The 16,255-nt window shown below is 28.7% G+C and overlaps 1 protein-coding gene across 4 annotated transcripts in view; it reads left to right on the top strand.

The window, feature by feature from the left end:
* The window catches only part of LOC140674062 (uncharacterized), a 64,754-nt gene that overhangs the window by 43,969 nt on the left and 4,530 nt on the right, over nucleotides 1-16,255 (top strand). For all 4 annotated transcript variants that reach the window (XM_072907400.1, XM_072907399.1, XM_072907402.1 and 1 more), the window contains 2 exons: nucleotides 7,986-8,079; nucleotides 13,927-14,233. In XM_072907400.1, the coding sequence (XP_072763501.1) occupies nucleotides 7,986-8,079; nucleotides 13,927-14,233 (401 nt within the window). The remainder of the gene's footprint in view (nucleotides 1-7,985; nucleotides 8,080-13,926; nucleotides 14,234-16,255) is intronic.

The following is a 16,255-nucleotide window of genomic DNA, read 5'->3' as shown; positions in this document are numbered from 1 at the left end:
ATAAAGAATCGAGAATGATCGCGCGTAATAATATTTTCAAACCTAATGTGTTAACACAAAGAGAAAGACAATTTTCTCTTTTATTCTCTCTAATAATTCTCAACCGACAGTCGAAAAATTGATAATCTACAACGTCACATCATTTCTCTTACCATACAGAATTAATTATGATAGGTAGTTACAGACTATAAGATCTGTCATCTATCAAATTCATACCCGTGTTACTGACTTGCATCACAACTTTACATATAATTGCGGATTAGTTATCGTTATTATTAAGTAGAGATTAAAGTTGAGTGTTTGAGATCGAGAGTATTTTCGACATTGATCGGTGCTTCGATTGGATTTAGGTCGCGGTGGAGGTCAAACGACAGTAATTCACAATCGGAAAGGTCATGGCACGATCGTTATCGAACATGAAAGCAACACAAAAATAGATTACAGAGGTACAATTGTCTTCACAACACCATCTCTTTTTACAATTGTTCATTTTTAAACAAGTATCAAAATATTTAAGGCGCCCTTTAATCTATTCTTTTATTTAAAATATCGCATATTCTCTTCAAAGAAAATATCATGTCAAATTATATAGCATATAAAATTATATACAATATATATATATATATATTGTATAAGATAGCTTAAAAAATTTTTGTAATTGCTCTTTATATATTTTTAAGAAATACAAAATAATATATTATATATAATGATCAAGTTTTCATTTTTTTCGAAATAGTGGAAGTTATTTCGCAAAAATCTTCTGTACTTAATTATATATATATATATATATGTGTGTGTGTGTGTGTGTGTTTAAATATATTTCTTCGTATTTTTATCATACACTTATCAATACGTTTTATTGGCGATTGTAAAAAATAAATGTTACATAATAAATTTATTTTGACATTGCTAAAGTTTCATCACACGTGTACAGCATGTTTCATATGCGAACGTTTCTAAAAAAAACTCAAACTATTCTTTTTTTTTTTTTTTTTAACGTCTTAGAAATACTTACTCATTCTTATCTCTATCCACGTTTAAAATAATCAGAGTCATTAAATTACGTGGTTTGTTCTACGCAAAATGAATATTGTTATGTTAAACTATACAGTAGTCGCATTTTAATAATATCTATACTTATGGATAAGTCGATATATAACAAGGAGATTGGAAAAAAAGAAACGGATACCAAATAACGTCACATGTAGAATATCTACGTCTTTACGATAGTTCCGGAACTCCAATTGTACGTACAAATTACGAAACTCGGCACAAGAATGACTGTTTATCCATGAATTTACATTGACGTAGATAAGCATAATTACGAAAATTCAAGTATTGTATAATCGTTTGAGTACAACAAATGTCTGTTACTACGAAAATTTTCTCTAACGTAAAAAAAATTCTATGTGTAAAACAGTATTTGTGTATTTAAATATGCATATATAACATGCGTTAGAATTAATTTAATCTAATCAATTAATTAATTATGTGGACCTCAAGTGGAGATAGAACAAAAAATTTTAATCTAAATATGATAATATATAAGATAGTTTTTCGTAATTGTTCATTATATTTTTGAGAAATACAAAATAATATATTACATAATGATTTAAGTTACATTTTTCTTCGAAATAGTTCCTGGAAGTCATTTCGCAAAAATCTTCTTCTGTTATCACAAAGTTTCAATATTCTCAATCTTGCAAATTTATTTTCAGATTTAGATCTACGTAAATCATTTGAAATTCTGAAGAAACTAAATGACGATTTATCCATGAACACATTTACATTGACGTAGATGATAATTTACGATATATTACGGAAACTAAGTGTTCTTTCGTCACAAAAGTAACAACTTACTTCACAAAATAATGGCATATTCGATTCTGATGTAAATCAGTGTATATTATAAGTCAACATTTATAAATATTATCAATAATTTGATAGAGTATATATATATATATATATATGATTAACGTTAATTAACAAGTAACTTTTTTTTAATTTCTTAAAGATAAACAACATGAAAAAGCCAAAGGACATCTAAAGAGCTCTTAAAACACACATCTAAATGTCTAAAGGACGATAAGACGTCTTTACGATAAAACGAAGTTTTTTTACACGTCTAAAGGACGATAAGATGCCATTTTTTTCAGACATCTTTTAGGGGCATGTGCTGTCTGGGTAATGGTACATTAACGATTTACGTCATAGTTCTAACGTCATTGGAAACCTTGGGATAAGCAAATTGTTATTGAAAAAGTTATTAAGATTGAAGTAATGACGCAAAAAAAAAAAAAAAAAAATATTTCACAAAATATTGAAAATATCTTGCTTATACATACTCTATCTTACATATATACATATAAATATATGTATATATATATATATATATATATATATATATATATATATATTATGATTCACGTGAATACATATGCACACAAAAAATACTATATAAATATTATAATAATTAGCAATATAAATATTAAATATTAATTATTAATTGCTTATATGTATATATATATATATATATATATATATATATATAATATATTTATTATCACGTGAAACGTGATCAAAGAGCAATGTACATTAGTTGTATGACAAATAAATACGGAAAATAAAAAGTACGGAAAGGAATAGCAATCACGGTGGATACACGTGAATCATGTAAAATATAAAGAATAAGATTAAAGTCATCTAGTCACTGATTAATCACAAGAGCATAAATCGAATCGGCGAGTCATCTGCCACTTTTACTAGAAAACATTTTTTATAGTTATATATAATACACAAAGAGTATCACGTGGAACATATCACACGTACGTATTTTTAAAATCAATTCCAGATCGGTTTGTAACGAAAAAAGAGTCTGTAACGGAAACGAAATTTAGCGGTATATTTTCTATGCCTCTTTAATTTCAGAGAAGATAGTTTTGGAAAAATTATTCCTCGTCATGCGTTAATGGAATTAACTTTGAGATTATTAAATTGAATCTTGATCAATAATCTTTGCATAAGCTTCATTAATTTAATTAAATATACTCTATAGCATATTTAAATTTACATTATTATCCTTTGAGAATTTACATTATTATATTTTATATATAAGATATTTTACATATTATATTAATATAATCTAAAATTGTTTTATTTTATTAATATATTTTTCACCTGTTTATTCTCTATTTCGGGAAATTTTATTATTGAATTAATTGAATTAATTGATGTTTGTACAAAAGACATTTGAAGGCCATTATTTAGTTATTACTGTCTGTTATGGCGCTATATTTAGTCAACTTATTAATAAGTTACTAATCGCTCACATTTATTACAAGCGTCTTATCCGTGATAAAGCGACGCTGCTATTTTTAACGGGATAATCTAACGTTTCGATTATATTGTCATAAGTCGAATTACGCAGCTGGATGATAAATTGCACTGGTATAATGATACGGCTCAGAAGTAGCGAAATTGTATTCGTAACATTTTTCATTTTAATAAATGTTTTTCTCACAATTCTCGTATATAATTTTGCTCACGCGAAATTTGCAGAATACGACAATGGATGATAATGAAGATGATAGCGATGACATTTTCCAATTTTTCTCACAAATTTCTTACGTCATCATCATTAGTGCTGAAAAACATGATTCGTGGAAAAACATCGTTTGCACGGCCAAGTTGTGAACCAAATTTTCTGCCTGTGTCACATGATTCGTGTCGATGATTTATGTTACCGCAATGCTGCGTAGAATCGACTAGTCTAGAACAAAAGAGAAAAACTTGAAACATTCGTCCCAATTCATTGAAACATCAACTTTTGATGTGTTATTGATGTATTATTTAATAGAACTATATAGCAGAAGATTTAAATCTTAAATTATTTATTACGTAAAATTAATTGATATATATATATATATATATATATATATATATACTGTAATTAATGAAACAAGAATAATAAGCAATTAATGATGATTAATAATTTAATTAATATGACTCATGATTATTAAGACCACCCATTGATTAAATAATAATGATTAATTTTCTAAAATATACATTCAGAACAAAACTTTTGGATGCATGAAAATATTACATCATGTAATATTATACTTATTATTATATATTCGTTAAATATTATGATGTTTGAGATGTGTGAAAATTATTAATTATAATAATTAGAATAATAAAACTTAACATAATTAAAGATATGTAAAAAAATTGCAAAGAAAACATGTACATGGCTTGAAGAAAAGTTGACAACAAGATTCAAAATTGCACCTCTTTTCGGCTTTTTACAGTTTTATAAATATTTGAAAAAAAAAAGAATTTATAAAAATATTATATTTATATTTAAAATTTATAATTATATTGGAGAGAGGAAGACACATTTATATACCTAAAAAAATTGTCATTTAAAGAAATATTTTAATTGGTTCAACTTTTTTTTGTATGAAAGTGATTAGAAAAAACTGTGTCAATTAAAAATAATTTTTTTATATATTATTATATTAAATTTCGTATTAAAAATATTATATATCTAGCAAAGTACAATATGATTCTATAATTTATATATATGAAAGATAAATATAATGAAAAATCTTTCCTTAGAGAAAGAAGGAGAAAGAGAGAGAGAGAGAGAGAGAGAGAGTGTGCCAAAATTTTAAAACGTCATCCTTCAACTTCTATTTTTAATATCACGTGTTTCCAAATTCAACTTTCCACGCATTTATCCGAAATGTTTGACTAAAATTAATCAAACAAAATGAATTCTTTATAAAAACGTAGATTCTCTCTATAATATCGGAGCAAATCAATCAAACATGCTGACATGTTTTAACAATTTTATTCGCTAAAATTGATGAGCTGTCCAAAGTCGAGTCATCCATAAATGAGGATTTCCTGAAATGTTTTGACAATTATATATGCACATCCATTTTAGCGAAATCGATAACGCAAAGTACGAAGTCTGTTAATATTATAATGATTGAACGTTGCCAACGGCGTCAGCTGATGGCAACCTGTGGGCTGTTTACGACAATGTCGTTACGTCGCGACTGAACAAGTTCCAAATTATCCGTAGACGAGACGCAGAAATGTCTCACGGTCGGGATATTACGCTGATTCATAAAATATATGTATTTTCTCACCGTGTATACACGCAAAGCATCCGCGCAGAAATCATTCAACACACACACATAGAATTCTGTAGTACATATTAAAAACATTAGTGTGTGTATGTGTGTGCCAAAATTTTAAGACGTCACCCTTATAATATATATATATATATATATATGACATTCGTAAAATCTTTATGATTAAAAAAAAGAGAAAGAGAAATAAAGAAATATTTTTAATCTTTAGAGAAAAATATAAAATTTATTTTAATCACAATGAAATCAAATAAAAAAATTTCCGTAAATAAAAAAAATTTTTAATTTCTATAAAAAAGAAAGAGACGAACGTTTTTCTTTTTATCAAATCGAGTCCAAAAAACACGTAAAAAATTATATTTTCCTTTTTTTTAATTTGATATATATTATCGCAAAGGAACGTTCAATAAAAATCTATATCTATATTTTTGAATCATAAAACCTTTATGATTTAAAAAACCCTCTAAGATTTTATTTTATTTTAAAAAAGATGATTATAAATACACATACAGTATGTGATATGATTCACTAATTTTATCCCACCTAAAATATTTCTGCTATTTTAAATAAAAAATTGAAACTATCTACAGAATTCTATGGTTTCAAAATACATGTCATATGGTGGGAAATCGTTTCATTGTGGCTGAAGGCATATCTTTAAAGTAATAATAAAGAATAATTTTTATTTTAATATAAAATTAAATAAATTTTATTTAAAATAAATAATCTTTATCTTAATTCTAAGGTTATTTTTAAAATAATATAATCAAAAAAAATTATATAAAAAAATTATACATATATATTATTTAAGAAATTTTTTTAAATATGTATTTTATTTTAAAGAACTTGCAAGAATTAAGAAATCAAGAAAAATTGCTAAAAAAAAAAACATTTTTCAAAACATCGTAACTCCGCGATAAATCATCGCATTTTAATTTTTAAAAAAATATCTTACTAGCAAGATCCTTTCCTTTTAATTTGAGTGGTTATATCACTATGAAATCTTTTAACTGACAATGAGTTATGGAGGTTTGAATAAAAAATGGTCATTTTGACTTTGATCGTTTATTATTCATAAAAAACTCAACGTACAGTAAAAAATCAAAACTGAACCCTTTTGAATTGCTAAACAACAAATCAAGTTAAAAAAAACACGTAAAAAATTACATATTTCTTTAATGTGGTATATCGTCACGAAGGAACAATAAAATTGCAAAAACAAAGTTTTGCAATCTGATTATTATCTCAATAATAATAAACAATAATGTTTTATTAGCTGAAATTTTTGTCCATGTATCCATCGTACTTGAATACATACACAAACACACACACACACACACACACACAAAATGAAACGCAAATTCAACTGTAAAATCCACGCTAATGTGCTTTGGGTAGTGCTAATGTCGACGTTATTATTATTTTCTTAAAAGAAATCAAGTTTTCAATTTTTTATTTACAAAGTTGCGCAATAACTCTTATAGAGATGAAAAAATTGTTTTTAGAGATTTTTACTCATTTACTGTGTAATAGAGCAGATCGATTTCCTTAGTTTTCAGCAGTTTTGGCAATTTCAAGTACACGTGGATTGACACATGGAAAAAAGTTTCAGCTGATAAATGTTATTGTTTATTGTTGAGGTATAATTGGACTACAAAACCTTGTTTTTAGAGATTTTTATTGAATGTTTTTTTACGATGATATACCAAATTAAAAAAGAATATAATTTTTTACGTGTTTTTTAGCCTCGATTTGATAAAAAGAAAAACGTCCATCTCTTTTATAGATTAAAAATTTTTTTTATTTACGGAAATTTCTTTTATTTGATTTCATTGTGATTAAAATAAATTTTACATCTTTCTCTAGAGATTAAAAATATTTCTCTTTCTCTCTTTGTAAAAATAAATGACTCTCATTTCTATACATCCTAAATAAAGCATATGTATTTGTGTATTGTTTCTACGAATTAGTAATCTGAAGTGATGCATGGTTTGTTTTGAAACGTTCTAAAAATAATCCAATAAAAAACTGCAGAGTCCTTTGATTTATATAGAAACTTAAGTGCTGATTTAGCCGATTTTACGAAGCAAATATCCAACGTCACAATAACGTTCTTTTCTTCCAATCTCTTTGGCACTAAATCAAATTCGAAGATGTAAATAAACTGAACTTCAAAGGACGATGAGCTTTTCTTCTTTGTGATAAAAGAAATTAGGAAAAAATATAGCTCAGTATCTTAACTAGGCCTTCTCAACCGGATGAGTTTGCTCGGTCTATAAGTTTCGATTTCTCGTTAACCTTCTTTCTCCAAGTTTAATAAATGATTAATAAATCATCTATATTATTTCCTCTATTAAATCAATGCTAGATTAATTATTAACAAATCATGTTCTGAAATTTCTTGAATTTTCAAATATCTGTGAATGTTAAATCTTGATTTTTAGATCTATTTTTTTATTCTTCGATATTTTAATTAAATATTGAAATCAATGCTAGATTAATTATTAACAAATCATGTTCTGAAATTTCTTGAATTTACAAATATCTGTGAATGTTAAATCTTGATTTTTAGATCTATTTTTTTATTCTTCGGTATTTTAATTAAATATGGAAATAATATATATTTAATCGTAAATTCTTAAATGGATCCTAAAATTTTTATATTTTTTTAATGTTACAATATCTTGAATTATTTACTCTTTAAACATTATATCTAAATATTTTTGAATATTTAAATACCTGATTGCTTGGAATGTTTGGACTTATCGTTAGATGCTTGAAAAAAAAAATTTCACTTTCGTTTCAAACCTCGTCTCTTTGTTGCAGACCCACCCGCCGACAGTGTCTACATGATATGTGGAGTGCTGATCGCTATGGTTTTAGTCGGCATCTTGATCGTCCTACTCGCCGTAACGATCAGGTGAGTGAGAAAGAATATCATTTTACCATATATGTATATGTATACTATCTTTCATATACATGTATCAAAAGAAATGCTTCTCGACAGTAAGTAAGTAGATTTTCGATTTGTGAGTAACAGTGTTAATAATTTAATTTAATTTAACAATTTTTTTATGTTTTTTCGGAACAAGTTAATTTTAGAATTTCTTGAATTGCAACATATTTTAAAATGATCGAAATCTCAAAGAATCTTTAAATACTCTATATAAAGAAATCGGTTGCATAAAGTAGTTTATTACAAATGATAAACTCCATGCATTTAATGGCCAATAAAATTTTCCTTAAAATTATTCTGGTACAAATTCTTCGCAAAATGCATAGTTATTGTTTATATCACTTGAATAATATTTGGACGAAATTTAACTCTTACAATTGTCATCTTGGATTAAAATTATTTATTTTAAAATTATTATTTTCTGGCAAATATAAAGTATTTTATTAGAAAGATAACAATTTAATATATATCAAGATGTCTATTTCTAGTAAGAATAGAAATTTTTTAAATTATCTTGCGTAAATTTCATTTATTTTAATTGTTTTAGAAAGCAATGATATACATGCTTTTATATATTATTATAAAATGTCTCCAAATATGTTTTATTTTTCTGTAAAATACAAAATTTCTGTTCCCAGCACAAGCATACAATAACTGTGCTCTTTATCTTATCTTGAGTTCGTCAAATAATTTCCTAGTTCATTGTAGATATTGGGTCATTGTCAATCAAGTATGACGTAAGCATATATGGTACAGCCTCGTTACCAACGTTATACGGTATTAAGGTACATGTGAAGAAAAACGGACATAAGTGTAAAAAATTGGTGATAGATGGAATAATTTTTCGCAAAGCGATTATTGAGTGCGATCACTATCTTACATCGATGAATTTCTCCCTGAAAATCGCTATTAATTAAAGTCAATAAGCTCGTCCTCTCTTTCTCTTTCTCTCTCTCTCTTCCCCTCACTCTCTTTTTTCTCTTTTTATACATCATAAATATTTAATACGTTGAAGAACATGCATATATTTTAGCAAAAAAACTTATAACTGTCAAAAGAAGTTTTATTATAATAATTTGACTAGGTATTTGATTCGCAATATCTTAATAATTTAAATTTATAAATTTTTACTGCTCAATATTTTAATACATTGCAATTGTCACACTATAAATAGACTGCTACACTAACATAAATTTAATTATCTAATAATATTAAATTCCCATAACTAAATTTTTTTTCAAACGGAGCAATAATATTTTATTACGTATTTTTTATCTTTCTGTTTAAAATTTTAATTATTTACGTATATCAAGAAAGTCGATCGAGCATAATGGAGCAATATTTCTTTAATCTAATGGGTACCATTTATAAAAAAATATATAATTGACTATGATCAAAATACAACAATGAATAGATATTTAGTGAGAGAGAGAAGTATGAAAAAAGAAGTATAGAAATAAATTTATTAAAAAAAAAAAAGATAAATAAAAAGAGATAGAAAAGAAGAACTCGAAATCTGAGAACATATAGCTGCGTCTGTCTGGTAGTGTCGCATAGCGTCAAGACGCGTGGCTGAAAACGGCAAAACGGACATACGTCTGGTGCGTGCGTCGGACAGAAATAGAGATAACAGCAATATATGTGTGTATGCGTGGCGTAGTTTCCCTTTCGGAAGTCTTTCTCAGAACGTATTCGCGCACACGTGTGCGTGCGTGCGCGCGCGCGTCATCACGTGGCATCGTTAAGATGCTGTTTCTCCTTCATTAGTGTATCAGAATAACGTCATTCTTTCTTAGGAAACTTTCTTACGGACATACGGTTTCTCAAGAGGATGTTTTGCTTTTAGCTGAAAAGATTTAAAATTGTAAATTGATAAAAAATTATATTGCACCATGTCTATTTATATATACACGTATAAATGTGTTTATATATTTTTTTCTCGTATCTTTTTTTTTTATCGTTGTTTACACTTTATCACACATCTTGGACAATTACCTGAAACTCGAGACGCTTCTATTCTTGCCGATGCTAAAAGTAAATAAATAACACTCTATCTCTTTTCGCGAAAGTTATTACACATTTACAGAATGCGTTTCTTTTGTTTTTATAAAACAAGGTTGACGTAATCGTTGCTTCATTTCAATTCGACATCTTCAATTCAAAGAAATCGATAAATAAAGAAGATAAAGTATAAAATCAAAACAATTTTATTACTATTTTATTATTTGTTATACTATTATTTTATTTATTATTATGATTCAATCATTATATCACAATTTCTGTCATTTTTGTCGATTTATCAAAAGTTCTTGTTTCAATAAAATGTATGTTATTTTTATCTAAAATTATTGAAACGCTCAAAATAGACAGTTCGATTTTTATTGATTTACGAATCAATTGACGAATAAAATAATTATGTACAATCTATAATCGTAAATCAGCTGATTTGTAAACACGTATTTTCCACAATGTTGCTGCAGACGTAACGGCAATAGCTACAGGTTTTTTTTTGCGATGAAAAGAAAGAAATTTAGATTTTGCAATTTTTTTTTCTCTAATGAAGATCAACGTCTTCTGATATCATTCATTATTTTGCACTAAAAAATCGCTCATGATTCATTCATATTATCACGCTTGTACGAGAGGCATTGATAAACCGATTAATATAGGTAGATTCCCGTGTCTGCATCTTGATAGTCGGAAAACCATCTTGAGTAACTGATTCTGAGAATCAATCTTCTATGTTATCATATGTAAGAATAGTTTGAAATGAAATAAGTGAAGAGATTATATTGAGATTGCATTGATCTTTTTGATGATTTTCCTTTAATCAGGCTCTGCTTTATTTAATTCAATCGATATATCTTAAAATTTTGAGGATGAAATGATTTATATATATTTTTTGTCTTACTTTATATCTCTTTTTCTTTTATATTATTTCTGTTTCACTTAAATTAGATCGTGTTTTGTGGCCGAGCTTCAATCTGTTTTCTTTTATTTATTTTAAAAATAATTTTAATCTTAAAAATAATTGTTTTATTTTTTTTTCTGCCCGACACACACACACACACACACACACACATATAATGCAATTTAATTTGAGAAATTGCGCGACAGCAAAAGCATATGCAACTGTAAGTATATAACAGAAATGAGGACCTTGTTATTATTGTTAGATCAGCGTAAATGCTGTGCTATAACACCGGAAAGCTCTCTATGTGTATTATGAAGTAATAAAAGCGTTCTTATAGTCGTCGTTGCATAATCGTGGACAAAGTCGATTCTAAAAAAAATTATTATTTCTTACTGATTGTATATATACGATTTGATAAGCTTCTTGTGACTTAACAAAAAATTCCCTTTCGCGATTATCTTACTTTCCTTGAGTATTAATTTTTTCGAATTAATTCAAACGTGTGTATGTGTGTTTGTGAACTTAATTAGTCTGAATTAATTTAATTCAAGCTCTTTTAATACCTTTAAACAATTAATTATAAATTTAACTTTATATAATTTAATTATTTCCTTATTTTTTGGTTAATTAAGTTTATATAATTTTTTATATAATAAAATAACGTTAAAATAAACAAATAAAATTTATTTTATTTTATTTACTTATTATTTTAATTAAATTGAACAGACTTCTCTCATCTTTAAAAGATATAAAATATGATTTATATGTTACATATTCTTTTTCTCTCGTTTCCTCTCTGTATAAATTTATTTAATTAAATTAATTTAAAAAGTAATTTTATTTAGTAGCAAAGGATTAAATTAATCACGCGCAATTTATTTAATATATAATTTACGTATTTTAGTAAACGTTGTATAATATATGTTACGTGACATTTAGCTTATCAGTTTATGATTATTTAATATATATATATTAAATAATCATAAACTGATAAGCTAAATGTCACGTAACATATATTATACAACGTTTACTAAAATACGTAAATTATATATTAAATAAATTGCGCGTGATTAATTTAATCCTTTGCTACTAAATAAAATTACTTTTTAAATTAATTTAATTAAATAAAATTATTTTAAAAAATCGTGATATCTAGTTTATCAGTTTACGATTATTTAATATATATATATATATATTTCCAAATATATATAATTTCCGAAATTTATATATTATAAATACATTTTTAAATACGCCAACAATTGTAATATGCATCGCAGTAACATACAATGCACTATGTAAAAAAAAAAAAAAGATTGAGCAAAAGAGCGATGCAACATCACACGATGAAACGAAATGGGCTATACAGCCCATCGTCATTCGCGATTATGCATCGTGATTATGTGACGTAAAGACACGAGGTCCACTAGTCAACCTTCCGTCGCGACTGGCGCGACAACTATGACGACGCATGCGAAATATGGTAAAATGCGGGGCGAGGGGACGACAGGGGAGCAGGGACGCCTTCTAGTTAGATGTACCGTTTGAATTTCTTTGGAGTGGCGATTGGCCGTTTGATCGAACGCGCGCCAATCGCGGCCGCACTCGACCCGTGACGTCATAGGCTGTATAAGAGACGGGCACGCGTCGTTTTTCGACTCAGATGCGCGCTGGCCGTGTCGGGCGATGAACGTAGGAAGTCGACGTGGAGTTTCGGCGTCGGCTGCGGCCTTTCAGCAGAGCTTAGAGACGACGACGACGACGACGCCGCCGTCGTCGCCGCGTACTCGTGCCGACGTTCGTTCATCCGAATTCGCGTTCACGCACGCGATAATATAAGGGAAGAGAGATATCCCTTCCGGATGATGATCGAGTGCCAGGGATTCTTACAAAACTAGTCAGTGCGAGTATCGCGCAAGTGTAAATACAGTGTGATAGCCTTGTCGTTAGTGAAGCGGAAGGTCGAGAAAGAGAGCGTGCATTGAAAGTGCGCAAAGTTGGCAAAGTTATTTGATAGAGCGAGACGAAAGTAGGAAATTACGAGAGGAGTAACTCTCTTAGAAAAAATAAAATCCTGCTGTGTTCCTAAAACTCCGTCAGGTAGAGAGAGAGAGAGAGAGAGAGAGAGAGAGAGAGAGAGAGAGAGAGAGAGAGAGAGAGAGAGAGAGATAGAAACTTCAAGGTAAAGATCTGCATTTATCTGCGAGAAAAAATATGAATGCGAAAGTATCGGAGAGAAAGAAGGTCGTACAGCATTCCTAAACTTTGAAATCAGCCGCAGAGCCCGATTAAAAGAGAGTAAAAACCTGAGAAGATCTCGTTCTTCGTGACAGACGGAGAAAGAGAGCTGATTTCATCACGTTACTGCTCCGCGCGTAAGCATAAGAGAGAGAAAGACACGTAGACTGTGAAGGAGGGAGAGAGAGAGAGAGCGAGACGAAGCGCTCGCGCACACTTTTCCTCGTTTTTGTAAAAATCCCGATACGGGAAAACGTCAGACCGCGTCTTGGAATCTTAACGATTTCAATATTTCAATATACTTTGCGGAACCTGTCCGTACATATAATTCGGAGTATTTTTTTTAATTCAATGGAAATTAATTTTCCAACTTGGATTCCGCAGATACTCGATACATTATAAAAAAAAAAAAAAATCCACAAGATCGAGGCTCAAATCTCACGAGGATTGATTTTTTTTTTTTTTTTTTTTTTTTTATTATCCTTCCCGAATTTTTCATCCTGTGACATTTGGAAATTGGAGGAAGTCAAGGAACCAAGAACTTCCGGTTTTCAAACCAGAGGATTAGGCAAATTATAACGAGGCTGTACCAGAAATATATAAAATATAAGGAAGATGGTTGGCAGCAATGGGACCATGATCGCGATCCGCCTTGTCCGCAGCAAGCTGCGGAAACGCGAGGACCATTCGAGTACGGATGCGGTGCACCCTGAGGCAACGGTGGTGCAGACAGCGACCTCGCCCGGGACGATCGGCCCGACGGCGCCGGCACACCCCGACGATCGTTGCACGCAGATATCCACGACCGCTATATCGACCGACATCGGCAACAGTGTTTGCAATGAACACGTCTATGCTACGACGACAACGGTCACGTCGTCCGCCAATCCTGTCGAGCCGTTCGCGTGGCAATTCCCGCCCCCGTATCCACCGCCTCACATGCCGCCGTACACGTTGTACAACGATCAGGTTCGTATATGTCTTCTTGTATATATTTTGTACCTTTATATACCTGCGCTTTTCACGGTTCTCAATTCTTCTTCTCTGCTCGTAAACCAGAAATAGCTAGGTTCTCTTATCTAAACCCTGTGATCCTACATCGATGACAGATTGACAATTTAAAAAGATTTCATGTCAATTTCCAGAATTTTTTCACACCATAAATATATGTTTAAAATTAATGCCCCAATTACCGAAACTTGTAAACTAATTATGTTTTGCTGCATAAGTATCAATTTTTTACATTTTTTACATTTATTCATATATTCTTAAAAAATACGAAAAACATTGGAAACTTTAGGTTGCTGCTTATAATTAATAATACTTACATTATTTTAACGCGTGCATTTCTTCTTTTTTACAATTTAAATTCTTTTTTTATAATTTAAAATCTTTTATATTTTAATTAAATATGCAATTATATTATCTTTTGAATAATTGTATAAATTAGTATCTTGTAAATAATAATTAAAGAGTTTTTTTTTTTTTTTTGATAAAGTTGTTTGATAAATATTAATAAGAGAATTTCAGAATAATAGCCGAAAAGCCCCTAACCTTTAATCATTTTATAAATTCAGAAAGGAAGAGAGATTTAAATATTAAATAAATGTAATTTTTAATTCAATTTCAAATTTTGATACCATAAAAAGACGCAAATGATTTCTCTATGTATTCGCAGCTATATAGAAAGCATTAGAAATTGAAATTGTATTAGTATTAATTTTATAATCATCGGAAAATTGATTATATATAAATGTAGAAGATATAAAAGTATAATTTTATACAGTCAAATAATAATCTTGTACAGTCTTATATATATATATACAATTATATATTAATTATATAGTGTTATATATTAAAACAGCTTTATCATATTTTTTATATGTTTTTCTATCAAATATAATAATATGAAAGAAAGTATCATTTTCTAAGCATTTTCTGTGTTTCGAGCCATTTGCGCGGTAAGACTCGATTAGCTTAGGTCAGTGGCATTAACTTTGAATATAGCGTATTTATCATTGTCAGTGGTTCTCAAATTCAAGATTTTGGAACATTTTTCTAAATTGCCTATTTGTTATCAATCTATATATCTATTTGCGTAAAGATAAAACACAATGCAATAAAAGGTAATTTTTTTTTTTTTTTTTTTTTTTTTTTTTTTAAATTTCTAAATTTTCTATAGTTTAATTTATCCAAAAGTATATCAAAGTTTCCAAAACAATTCCAAATTCCTTAACTCGATAATTTTTTTATCGGATCGCCAATTACAAATCCAGGAATCATTGATATCAAAGTATAATATAGGCAATCGTTGATTATTATTTCTGGCGATCTATCAGTTGATCTAACCGTCACAACGGCTAACCGACTAACCGGTGGAGCCAGTATTACCAGATTTTACTGGTTTGTCCCTGCTATACTGTCCATTGACTCGAGGATATGTCGACCGGAGATATCCAAAAAAGATTCGCAAGCGTAGAAAGCGATTGCGGCTGAGATTTCTGTAAGGGTCGCACTTTTTACGACAAAGATACACTTACAAGCCTCTCTATGCTCCGATAATTAATGTTTTTATTTTACTTACAATCCAAAAGATTGATCAAATTATTTTTCAATATTAAATAGTGCTTAAAGTTTAATTTTTATTTAAGATTAATATCATTGTTTTTTTTTTTTTTTTTTCAATTTTAAATGAAGAGCATTATTAACTTGTAACTTCATGTTCAAAGTTAGATTGATATTTTTTCTTAAAAAAAATTAATAAACTTATATATTTGAGCCATTGATTTTAATTCATCTAATCAATTTTGATACATACTCTATAATATAATTATATATAATATTTTAAAAAAAAAAGTTGTTTATCAATCGATAGTCGGAACAGTGACCTGCGGCCATCGCGGTTTTACGCTACTTCTTGGACGATCGATTATTCCCGCCGTTCAAGCCAAGATCGCTGATTGGCTGCAGAGTGCCTTTTACCGCTTTTAA

The sequence above is a fragment of the Anoplolepis gracilipes genome, chromosome 15 (genome assembly GCF_047496725.1).
Source record: "Anoplolepis gracilipes chromosome 15, ASM4749672v1, whole genome shotgun sequence".
Lineage (NCBI taxonomy): Eukaryota > Metazoa > Arthropoda > Insecta > Hymenoptera > Formicidae > Anoplolepis > Anoplolepis gracilipes.
This window is presented reverse-complemented; position numbering and strand designations above follow the sequence as displayed.